The sequence below is a fragment of the Lepeophtheirus salmonis genome, chromosome 6 (assembly GCF_016086655.4).
Source record: "Lepeophtheirus salmonis chromosome 6, UVic_Lsal_1.4, whole genome shotgun sequence".
Taxonomy (NCBI): Eukaryota; Metazoa; Arthropoda; class Copepoda; order Siphonostomatoida; family Caligidae; genus Lepeophtheirus; species Lepeophtheirus salmonis.
In genome coordinates, this window is record NC_052136.2 from 36,122,756 (window position 1) to 36,135,987 (window position 13,232).

A 13,232-nucleotide genomic window follows, 5' to 3' on the forward strand; every position below is an offset into this window, starting at 1 on the left:
ATATTATATGGAAGAGCAAAAGCTCCAACCACGCAACCTATTATTCCACTTGGTGAATTCATATGACCTTTGCACAATTATAAGTCTATAATATCTGTCGTAGTTGTAGTTTTATCTCAACATCCTCCAGATAGTATTAGAACTCATATATTTAATACTACGGAGTACCTTACTAGCGCAAAATACCCAGAGTATTTAGAGGTCTGCTGTGGATCTGTCATGGCTATTTCATAATTTATTATTTTTGATATATAAGCGAAATAATAAGCTATCCCATACTTATGCTCCGTTTTCAAAAGGACAGGAATACATTTTGCCCATCATATTTAAAATATATGTAGGTATGTTACAAAATGCCTATTTACGGAGAAAAAAATACTTGCAAGAGGCGTACCTGAAAGTCTAGAATTGTTTTGGGGATCTCCATAAAAATGCTTGATTTTCATAACTTAAATGGGGGAAATCAATTTGAATGAAAACTAAGGCGTTATGGATGAAATAAAAAGTATTATGGACGGTTAAACATTTATTTATATAGCATCTTGTTAAGTTTCAAACCAATTTGGTCATGCGAAGTACATAATTTTTATTTCGACATTAGCACCTTCAATGTCGAATACTGATGTAGAAATGATTTAGATGCAGTTGTTCAAAGTTACAACGCAACTAATAGTAGTCTACCGTATAATAATAATAAACGTGGATAGGCGTTATCCTTTTTTTCGTGTTCATAGCTACAAGGATATAGATTGAAAATAAAAAGAAGCCTTAATTTTCTTAATATAGTCCCAGAATGAGGTAAAGCTAAGTTAAAGGGATAGGTTCAAAGCATTGACAGAGCTAAGGCACTGAGCATAGAGAAACAAATCTCTCACGTCAATATTTTTATTGTATGACGCAATCGTTTCTCCAAAAAGAAGCATAAAAAAGGCCTGAACTCATTTGGTAGTTAGCCAAATAAGTCAATCATACCAACCACTATTTATATATTACATACTCGCAGACTATCACTGTTATATTATTTCTTCACCATTTTAAAAATTAACTATGAGATAAATAAGAGTTGGTGTAATTGACTTATTTGGCTAACTACCAAATGATTTAGGGCCTTTTTTAAATTATTTTTTAGATGAAAGGTTGCGTGATACAAAAAAGATAACGACGTTATATGGCTCAAGGTTTTACACAGAAAGTGTAAGAGAGAAAAAAAAATAAGGAAGGAACTTTGATGTCATTATTTCTCATATGACGTCACGAGTGCTTCCTTAGCCATGACTTCCTCAACGACAACCAAGTTGGGATATCAATCCATTACGGAGATTTCCTCCAGAACTTTTGCTCAAGCTGCACTCGCTCGTTTCATCCAAGTGATAACAAAACTCCTTCAAGAGTCTGTGAGCGCCTCAGAGATCATCAAGTCCGTGAAATCCACCTTTTCCGGAGACTCTTCGAATGTTGCAGAAGCAAACGTTCTTCGAAGAGTTTTGAAAGCCATCCGGGAAGAAACAGCAAGTCTTCTCTCATTGAAAGAGAAAGAAAACGTGTCCTCTCTCACAGAAATTGCAACTAATAATGTGGAGGAAAGATCACTGCTGGAGCCCCATCCCGAGCTCAAAACCCGTGTCTTGGAGTCGCTTCAGGAGCTTCAAATGGAACTGGAGTCCTCCGTAGAAGAGATATCGAGCCAAGCCCCTCAGCATATTCATGCAGATGAGGTTATTCTAACCCTAGGGAAATCTTCTACTGTGGAAGCCTTTTTGAAAGAGGCAGCCAAGGATAGAAAGTTTCATGTGATTGTAGCTGAGGGATCTCCTTTCAACCGCGGCCGTGACCTTGCTATGTCTCTTGCTCACAAAATCCCCACCACACTCATCCCAGACAGCGCCATCTTTGCCATGATGGCTCGTGTTAACAAAGTTATTATTGGTACACACTCCGTTCTGGCAGATGGAGGTCTGGAGGCAGCAACTGGGAGCTATACTCTCGCCTTGGCTGCTAAACATTATTCTGTACCCTTAATCGTCTGTTCCCCTATCTACAAGCTATCCCCAGTTTTTCATTCAAGTGAAAAAGGCTGTGCTGCAAATCATTTTGATTCACCCAGGCAAAGTCTTGGAGAATTAGGAGAGGGGGAAATAGCGTCCCTTGTACGTACTGTCAATCCTGTATTCGAATACGTTCCTCCACGGCTTGTTACTCTCTTTATATCCAATGTGTCAGGGCATGCCCCTTCTTACGTTTATCGCTTGTTGAGTGAGTTTTATCATTCAGATGATTATGATTTAAGGACTTAATTTGTGTTAAATAAAATTATAATTACTATGGCTTATTAATTCATGAAACGTATCTATTAACTTTTAAATAAATGTTTTTCCTCACAAAGAACACCTAAATGGCCTTTCTTCATTTATACAACGAATAATGCTGTATATTTTCACATTTATCTTGGTACTCGATTTTCAGAATTTAGTTGTTGTATTAAAAAAAATAGACAAATAACACAATACAACTTTTTTCGGTTCCTTGGTTTTAGTGTTTATATGTCGAATAAGACGAAAAAAAGTTCACATATTAGACTTAATTTTCATATGAAGAAAAAGATACTCTTGTAAATCATAAAATTATAGAAAACGTACCCAGGTTTAAAAAATCTTTTTAATAACTTTAAAAGTAAGTCTTTTTTGAAGATGTATGTTTCAGTTTTTATTCAAACCTAATTTCTAATCATGAATACCTAAAATTATAAATCTCGAAAGAAAATAGTTTTTTTTTCTACCCATCAATTTTACTAACTTGTAAGATATTTTCTCAAGTTCAGGACAAAATATGTGCAGAAATTTATAAAATTATAACATACTTTTTCATTTAGTTATTTTCTTCATTTGAGTTAAAATTGAATTAGCATTTACTATTTACTAATCAGTAGATCCCTAAAGCCAAATTTTTTATGCTTTGAATTATTTGAAATAAAAACAAGTAGGTCACACATCAAATTACCCAAAAAAAGTTCCTTTTTTAGCCGACTCGTTTAAGGAACATGAAATTAAGTTTGACATCGAGGATGAAATTTTATCAGAACCACATGAAATTTATCTTATAACTTCATTAGTCATCTACAAGATGTATTGAGCTAACACAAAAAACAATCACTGATATTAATAAGGAAACAGAGAAATGTCCAATATTTTATAGACGTATTTCTGTAAATTACATATTTTTGATTCAAATTTATGTGATGAAATGAGATACTCAAAAATGTCAACTTTAGTTAAAGAGTCTTCATTTGATTAGGAAGACTTTATCGTTCTTCCATGATGATGATTTTTTGTTACTGAAGTGTAATTTGTGGTGCCTTCAAAGGATTAATGAGAATAATTTGTTTATAGAAATTGACAATAATATTCGTCAAAGAATATGAACGTAAGCTAGGCTAAATTTTGAGAAAAATCACTACCGTTTGCTCATGTGTTGACGGGACAAAACAAGATGAACATTCTTAAAATTGCAAAATTACCAGTCAGATTTTGAGCCTAATAAAAATGGGAGGAAGTTGTATTTGGTTAAAATTTTACAAAAAAACATCCAACCAATAACAGCCATACCGCTATAAAAAAAAGATCAATGACGCTATAAAAGAATATAAAATACCTAAACATAGGATATATCTTATAAGTTATATGTAATTATAATGCTTCAAATATTACAAGTGCTTTGGGAGATATTGTTATTCCCTATTTACCAATTTTTTAGGATACATTGCAATTAGTTCTCAATAAGAGCATTAGACCTATTTAAATTGGACTTTTTTTCATCAAACAAATAGAAACTGATATTCCCATTCTCCAAGGTCTAAACTAACTATATACATTTTGATTTGGACCTTGGATATGCTTGTTGTAAGAGTTATCAGCTTTATTGTTGGCATTTTTTAAAAATGCTGCAAAATTATATATATAGTGTCTTTGTTTTCATCATAGCTACCCAGCGATGGGTGCTATTGCATTGAATGTGGTACCAAATGAAAGTAAATAAAATTTTCTTGAATATAAGAGTTTAAAAAAAAAGAATACATGTGAAAATTTTAAACATTTTTAATAAAGAAACATACAAATTTGTTAGGCATTGAAAGGATGACATCATATGATATATAATTTTATCTAAAAAATGTTGCTTCTAACATACATGTCTAATGCTAAGACATCAATATATATTTGAATGACAATGCACACTTCCTAATAAAATCGATGACCACTCGCCATAATACATATGTCAGACCATGGCAAAGTGTAAGGGAATAAGGTTAGACTGAGAAAAGCTTTCGAGAACAATGGAGAAGGTAGAATGCTATCATAAGTGACTGATTTAACAGGAAAAGCTTAAGAAATCTTAAGTAATGAAGTCTCAGAGAACAGTCAAAGCTCTGGTACATGTGAGGGCTAAGACAATACCAGGATGTTCAATATATGCTTAAACTCTCAACGTTTAGTTTTTACCAATGAAGAGAATTGTAGCACTGTAAATCTGTTGTCCCTCTTGGAGAACTAGACTACTATCATGGTGTTTGCTGTGTTGAAGACAAGAGACGCAGATCTTAATGGCTTTGTTATATCAGCCTCCACCGTATGGCAAACTGATAAATAACTTATCCCAATGTAACTTGAATGGCTTCAAGGAAAATCTGCCAGATTACTTTACACTATACTCAGATGAAAAACTTATAAGGGATATTCTTGGTCAAACATACACAGTAGAAAGTCTTGTGGTATTGTCTCTAGTACTCTGTAATATGAAGAAAGGGAGCTTTATAACCTTCATGGCATGGTAGGCTGTTTTGAACAAAGTTAAAAGTCCTGACAATACAGTGTTCAACAATTTGAATGAAATTTAAGAAAAATTGGTATAAGGACTGCCCAAGTTGGAACAGATGATGACAAGCAGAATTGCAAAGGGTCCAATTTCCTTGAAGAAGCAAGTCCATGGGTCTATTGTAGAGAGTCTGCTTCGTTATAAAAATCTTCGAGGTATTCATTGGGCCAAACGAAGTACAATTTAACAAGATTGTTGGATGGTCAGGAACATTTACTGCATTATGATGCTCATTTTTCCCTGGATCTTCAACTTGGAGAGAATGAATAAATTCTCAGCCTTAATCTACACATCTCACTTGGTGAGTCCTGCATCTGCTGTTGATGTGCCGAGCTAAGAACACATTACAATACGAGCAATATATGACTAGGAACCGGCAATCTTTCTTCTCAAGAAAATGAACAACCACCACTGATATCTGAACAATAAACTGTTGTCATTTATCTTGTTCAGTTCGCATTAGAACATGAACAAGTATGCAAAGAAGAAGAAGCTCGAAGTCAAACTATCAGATAGAAAATAGAAATAGAGAGCCATGCGAGTTACAGAAAGGACAAGCTAGTGTTGCTTGTCATCAATGGAGCTATGGTGCTCACAGACCTGTTAAGAACAGGGTATCACTTTTTGTATGATGATCTGGGAAATAAATGTGACCGGCTTACTACTCCTGCTGATATCTGGGATGAAAGCACGGAAGTTTGTGAAGTCAGTAAATCGACCAATGATGGTACTGGGTGAAGTGTCAAACTGATCTAGGTTAATAGAAATACAAGGTTAGACCATCATGTAATCGGGCTTGCTAAAATTTTCAATCTGATGTATTGTACCGACTGCTCGGCAAGACTGGTAGATTATGACAAAACATGCAACCACTCATAGTCTATGACGTCACTATTACTAGAATTTTCAATTTAATGTTTTGTACCGACTGCTGTTAAGAACAACAGATTTTGACAAAATATGCAACCACTCATCTACTATGACGTCAATATGGAAAGTTTGGAGGAAATCCAACATATGTCGTAGACGCGTTATGGTATAATCTTGTATTTCTATTAACTTTGAAACTGATGAATGACTTAGAGACTCGAATCACAACTGAGCCGGAGCAAAGAAGTTGCTTACGAAAATTGTAAAATTCAACAGGGACAAATTCGACAGTTTCAAGAAAGCCACATTGAACAAATGACAATACAAACATGTATCAGTGATATCCTATCTGAGAGGTTATTATTTTTTTGGGTTTTTGTTATAATACAATTAGTATATTTCTGTATTAAAAATATTTGAAATTTTCACAAGTATTCTTTTTTTTAACTCTTATACTCAAGAAAATTTTATTAACTTTCATTTGGTATCACTTTGAATGCTATAGCACCAACTTCTGGGTATCTACAAGAAAAACAAAGACGACAAATTATCTAGAATTTTGCAGCATTACAAAAAAACTATCAGCAATAAAACTAAATGACTCTTGGGGCAGGCATATTTAATATCCAAAATCAAAGTTACTTGTAGATTTAGTTAGTTTAGAACTAGGAAAATGGGAATAATATTAGTAGTTTCAATACTTTAGATAGAAAAAGTCAAATTTAAAGAGATCTAAAGAGCATATTTGAACAACATAGTTTTAAAAAAATGATTGGTAAATGTAAAAAAATTATGTAGCATTATAAAAAGGACTCAAGATCAAAAGAAATCCAAATCGAGTTAGATGAGAATACGGACAAGTTAATACAAGATATCTTTACTTGGTAGAACTCAACTTATGTTATGCTAGAGATAATTTTGACCCAGAAAGAGGTTGTAGTACTATTCCTAAGCAGCAAGAACAAATTAAGTATCACAATATCTGTAGTAAAAGGGCTCAAGATGGAGAATTTGGTAAAACTTCTAAGAAAATTTTATGAAGTATCACAAAAGGTTAGTATTACTAGGATTATTCTGTTCGTTTACAATAGATATATAATATAATAAAAATAACTTTTTACAGGTCCAGCTTCCAACAAAGATTCTTGGGTATCTACACTCATCCAACAAATTTGATAACAATGCCTATAATTGACTCAAAAGCTGATGAAATTTTTGCTGTATGTATATTTATGAAGTAAAAAATAAATTGGGACTTAATTATTTTATTGATTTTATCATTTATCAATAAAGATTTTTAGTTTATTTTATATGGTGCTTATGATTCTTGAAATGGATTATAAATATTTGTTTAAGAATGTCTGACTAAGGATATGATAAAATAAGTTGTATTTATAATCCTTGAAATTATTACTAATATTATTTTTTTTTTTTTTTCATAAGAATGATTATTTGTTTTTATAACAAAAAAATTGTAATTATATGAATAAAATCGTTCCTTTTTTTATATTTATGAAATTTAAGACTTTTGTGATATTATCTTTTCTGAAGAGGTGTTCAATGGAGGCAAAATAAATTCAATGATAGTAATCCTCTAAATATATTCGTTTTATTATGTTGCATGAATCAAGTCTGTCTTCTTCAAAATGAATAAAGTACATGTAAAAAAAAAGTGATTAATATAAATTGAGAATACCCAAACGTAGCTTGAAGAATCATGGCTGCAGCTATAATACCACTCCCTTAAAAAAAAGATACATTTACAAAGTTATCTTGTTTTGAATTGTTCTTCATTACTTCTGGTCACGTGATAGTATGATGTATCGATACCTTGTAAATCGGACGATACTTTTGCTTTCTTATTATGACCGCCGATTTTTTCTTTATATTTTCCCTCCTCTAATGACACAGTATTTTTATATTATCGTTCTTTACTTTGAAATCTCCATTATTAGGGGGCTCTAATTACTCTAAACTAATACAAATAGCAAGGGTCACCTGATAAAACCAAGTAAAACGTTAAATATTTATCCTTCTTTGACTTGCATCCACACAATAATTTTTAAAACAGAGTTAAAAATCTGACATGCTGCTTACGCGTTAATAACTTGTGTACTCAATGATCATAAATTCAAATTATATTAGCTGCCGGTATGTAATAAAAAAAGAAACCGAAAATTAACTTTGTAACCCTGACAGTTTAAAGAATTCAAAGAAAGATCTGCTCAGACGTATCTTGCAAGTAGCTATGATATAAAATAAATAAACACAAGTCCCTCTCCGAATCAAGCAATTTCAAAGGAATTACACCGATATCGAGCCTCAATATCCACGTAAAACTCGTTAGAGAGACGATTCATGGATTTAGTGGTGTCCTCATGGATCTTCTTCTTCAGGTCCCTCAGAAACTCAGAATCCCTTTTCAAGTGTTGTCCCCCACTTCCTTGTTGCCTTGAGAGGTCTTTTCCATCCTTTTTCATTTTGGCCACTTTGAAAATTAGGCTCCTGGAGCCCTTCACAATGTACATAATCTCTGCCACCTCAATTTTTAGCATCCAGAAGGTCTGAAATCCTCTGACTTTTTGCTTCTTGCTCACTCATGATGAAAGATTTGAGAAATGTTTATTATTGTTTACTTATGCAAAAAGAACAGGAGATTCGGATTATACAGGAAAAAAATAACAAAACTACTCTATTTTAATTACATAATTAGCATTTATTAACAGTTCATGTTTTGCTTCCGAACCCTGTATATCAACTTATATTTGATCTTTTCAAGACAAATCCCTTGGAAAAAATGGATGTATTTTAACCTATACCATGGTACTAAGAAACATATAATTTTATTTTATTTTAAATCTGTAAATGGGTTGGAGTATATTGAACAAAGCTGGGGTCATAAACGGGAGACTCAACTAAAAAGGACAAGTTTGATGTATTTGCTTAGACCTAAACGGGAAGGCAAGCCCAAAGATCTAAGAATGAAGCCCACCATCTAATATCAGAACTTGTTCAAGAAATATTATTTCTACATAATATCATTTATTTTTCTATCTTACCTCTCCACAGAACAACTTTTGAATAAGGGGATTTAAAGACTTAAGACCATGAAATAAAAATATTGACAATATAAAAAATGAACAAATCTAATTTTACAAAAGTCTTCTAAATTTATGTTTTTCTAAAGTAACTCTAAATGTAATATAAAATAACTCCCCACTCTTTAGAATTTGCTAATGACACCAAGATTGGCAAGAGTGAAAAAATCTCATTCTATATCAACATTCATTAAATCAATTAAAGTTTGTGTTTAGTTTCTTATTTTTAACTAATTTGATTAACCTTTTTTCACTTTAAATAATATGCTCGTGCTATAAAAGTCCTAGACCGGAAGTGGTCAGACTTTTGTATTTGTCAAGAACTAGTGGTTCTCAAATGAGTGTACTTTGAGGCAGTCCAGTGGGCACTTGAGATTTAAAAAATATATATAAGCATCAATTCATAAGTCCTTATAAATATCCATAAATAAATATTTTAGTTAAATATAAGTATGTATGTAAAAAAATTAGAGGGCGCCCCCTACAAAAAAAATAGGGATGGTTTGATCCAACCTGGCATCACTGTTGCCTGGACAACTCAAAAAATGAAGTTATGGTTGAAGTGCAGCAACTATGCTGCTAAAAACACAAAGGGACAGTTGTCAAGAAGAAAAAAAAAGAAATACAGGCTCCCCTAAAATTTCGTTAGTATGAGGAAGAATACATCCTAATGGGATTTACTTTCAAAAGCTGTAGTTCTCCTATGGCATTGTGTTTTTTGTGTGTGGAGAAGTTGTCTAACAGTGACAACTCATCTCAAGTGTCATCTCAAGACAAAAAATCAAAATCATGTAGGTAGGCAACTTAAGTTTTTCAAATAAAACTGTCAGAATTTAGGTCATCCAAAGACACAATTCGGAAAGCCTCCATAACATCAGCGAAAGCCTGGATGCCTCTGTGTTTTGTTTTTGCTAAAGCGTAGAAACCGTTAAATGTCGGGTAAGACATGCTAATTACAGCTGCTGTTGTGCTGGGCTCAGCCAATGCTGGACAAAAACCCAGCAGAAAAATTCAAGAATGTGCCTCTGCTAAATGACTCCGTTTGCCACCGATTAGAAAAGATGGGAGCATTTGTATTTTCTAGATCAAGTTGTAGAAAAACTAAGCAAATCTTTTTTCATCCTGACATCTGTGGACTCATCCACAGATGTCAGTGGAAAAGCACAACTTGTTACTTTTGTCATATACGTCGATACTGATGACTTTTATCTGTACATACTTTTCTGCAAACCTCTCGATGAGAAAAAAACAGGAAGGGATATGTTTAATGTTGCTAATAACTTTTTCCGGGAAAACAATCTCAGCCGGTTGTTGGAATTAATATCCGAAGCAACCACTGCTCTGACTGAGGACAAATCCTCTTCCGCCACCTTATCCTAGGACACAGACTGGCTGGCGAAGCTGTTCCACCTGGCCGATGTATTTAGCAAGCTGAACGAACTGAATACATCTCTGCAGGGCAAGAACACCACTGTTTTAAACCTGTATGATAAGATGAATGGCTTCCTGAAGAAAGTAGAGCTGTTGAGATGGGATTGTGCGCAGAAATATTTCACTTGCTTTCATCATGTGGATGATTTTCTCTCTAGTGCGATGTGAACGGAGCTCCAGTCAAATAAATCATTGTGGTACATTTGACCAATTTGTTTCAAGATTTCCACTCTTATTTTCCTGACTGAAAGAAGAAATCTGCACAGCGGGAATGAGTTGCTAACCCATTTCTCCTCTGAGGAAAACAGAAGATATCTACATTTCACTGTTCAGGAAGAACTCTTCAGACTGTGGCCTCCAGTTGAAGTTAGCCAAATCTTCACTCACATAGTTTTGGTTGTTTGATAAGCAGGAGTACCCTGACCTGGGGGAGAAAGCTTTAGAGTAGCTACTTTCCTTTGCCTCCACATATTTATGTGAGGCCCCCTTCTCTGCAATGACTGTGATAAAGACAATGTATAGAAACAGACTGATTCTGGAGAAAAGCTGGATTACAATAGTTCCCTCCCTGCCACCAAGACTGAACAAGATCTTTACTGAACCACATGCACAAGTTTCTTACTAAAAAAATGCAATTTATATTCAGTTGTAATATTTAATAAAACAGACAGTGTTAACAGTGTTTGTTAAATATATTTATGTTGGTTAGGGTTAATTGGTTGAAAATTTATTTTACACTGAAAAAGGGTTGATAATCCCTGGTCTAGATTATATTAATTTTAAAGATGGATAAATTTAAAAGACCTTTGATGTGTTGTTTTTTCTAAATTATTTATTAAATCAATTTGTAAGATAATTTTGTAATTTCACATTTAAAAAAATTAGAGTTTACTTTTTCTTTGGGAACATATTTTAAAAATAATGTTTATTCATACTTTTTATAAAGTCTAATTTACTATTTTCTGATAATGTATCTTTTAAAAAATATATATTATAAAATAAAGACCTTATTTATTGCTTTCAATATTAACTTCCCATTGGCAATAAAGTAGACTTAATATCCAATCTTTACAAAAATAATTCTTTTTTGTTGTTTTTTAAACATTATACCTATACATTGATATCAAACATTATGATTCATATATGTATATAGTTCTCTGAACTATTGTATACATAAAATGACAAATTTTACTACATATAATATATTTGTTAGTCCTATATTTGTATCTTTTTTAATATTTATGTAAATATACTTTAAAAAAATCAGAACCGATATTATTACTACAAATAAATATTTAATGCTGTCAATTGAGTTAATATTTTATTTGAAAGAGTATCAAAATTATACAACTTACAGACTGTAATAATTAAACTTGGGATTTGTGAGCAATAGCTCAATCACTGAAAAAATTGCTCAATTTTCTAAACTGGTATGAAATAAATAAAGACAATTTGGGTTTTAGTTAGATTATACAACAGCTTTTGAGGATATTTTTCGAAATAAAATTCACCTGCAAAACCCTCTTCATTAGAGTCTCATTTTGAAGGTCCCTTAGAAAATTTTCAAGTATCGGCGGTGATTTGAATCCCGTTTTGGGATCCAGCGTTACCCGAAAACACCCCCAACATTCGTGGTACAATTATGGTAGTCTTAGTAGTTACTTAAGTATAGCCGGTACCCGAAAACATCCCCAAAATTCGGGGTATAAAATGACAATTCATAAAGTCTATGCCCTGTTTCCTCATAACTTTATACGAAATGGCTTTATACGAAATGTCCCGTTACGAAAATATTTTATACGAATTGTCCTTATACGAATATCTTTTATACGAAGTTACCTTTTACTGCCTTCATTTAATAAGACTTTTAAAGATCATGCCAATTTCATATTTGTTCCGGCTTCTAATGTGGACGTTGAACAGTCCTTTACTTTGTTTATAATTATCAATACAGTTCGAAGGCAAAAGCATGAGAAAATCTTTCTAAAATAATGATTTTTCGAATTAATATAGCAAAATCTAAGAATATATTATGATAAATATTAAGTAACGCTTATTATTTTAAATTATTCCTATAAAATTGTATTTTTCTTTACATACAAAATGCTCAATTTTGATATTTTGGATGGTTATTTCTAAAAAATTTAGAACTTTGTTTTTGCTCATTTTGGCAAAAAGAAAAAAAAAACGCTCCAAAATGCTCAGCCTTTAATAATGAATACAGAAAATGCCATAAAAAGCTTTCATAATATGGCAACAGTTCCGTATTTTAAGCAAATACTGAAAGGTGCCGTCTATATTATTGACAATAAATCAGGTGATGTTACTGGAGTTTTTCATTTTAACTTGGGTGGGAAGGGGGATTTGGTTCAACTGCGGCCGTTACTTTTACTTTATTATAAATAATTTCTACTGGACTACTCAAAAACAGTCTTAAGACTAAAGTCATCTATTAGACTTCTAAGCTTACTAATATCATAATTTCAATCCCTTAGTTCTTATTTAAGAAGTATACCTTGATTCCGCAGAAGATTTAGAGAAATTAATGTAGTCTTGTCCATAGAGACAATGATTGAAGAGGTCAGAAGCCACTATCCCAAACCTTAATAGAAAGGTGCAATTAACGAAGAAAGGTAGAAATGAAAAGAAGAATGAAAAAATTTGTTATAAATTGTATCCTTATTAATGAAAAAAAGTTGCTAAAGGAAGAGAAAAGTGTTTACACTCGGTCCATATCAAAGGTGTCAGAGAGATAGTAAAGTGTTAAGAGTACTTTTCATACATCTGGTATAGCTAATACTTCTGGGTATCTCAATATAAAATGTAATATAACACAATAGATTGATAATTTCGAACTTTTTGTTTATTTTTTGTTGACGAGTGATGTACAAATAGGTGAAATCCCTTGAACAGAACAAGAAGTCAGAAAGAGAATCAGAGCTAGTGAAGATGAAGAACTCCTAGAAA

General features: G+C 32.5%; 1 protein-coding gene and 1 long non-coding RNA gene across 2 annotated transcripts; both read left to right on the forward strand.

Annotated features, from left to right (window-relative positions):
* The first annotated feature begins 1,230 nt into the window (after window positions 1-1,230).
* On the forward strand, window positions 1,231-2,385 carry eIF2Bbeta (eukaryotic translation initiation factor 2B subunit beta). Its single transcript, XM_040715180.2, has one exon. The coding sequence runs from the start codon at window positions 1,272-1,274 to the stop codon at window positions 2,292-2,294; it is 1,023 nt and encodes a 340-aa protein (XP_040571114.1). The 5' UTR covers window positions 1,231-1,271; the 3' UTR covers window positions 2,295-2,385.
* Window positions 2,386-2,688: 303 nt separating this feature from the next.
* Window positions 2,689-7,333, forward strand: LOC139905687 (uncharacterized). Its single transcript, XR_011780690.1, has 2 exons — window positions 2,689-6,789; window positions 6,860-7,333. It is a non-coding gene; the product is annotated as an uncharacterized lncRNA (long non-coding RNA).
* The last annotated feature ends 5,899 nt before the right edge of the window (window positions 7,334-13,232 follow it).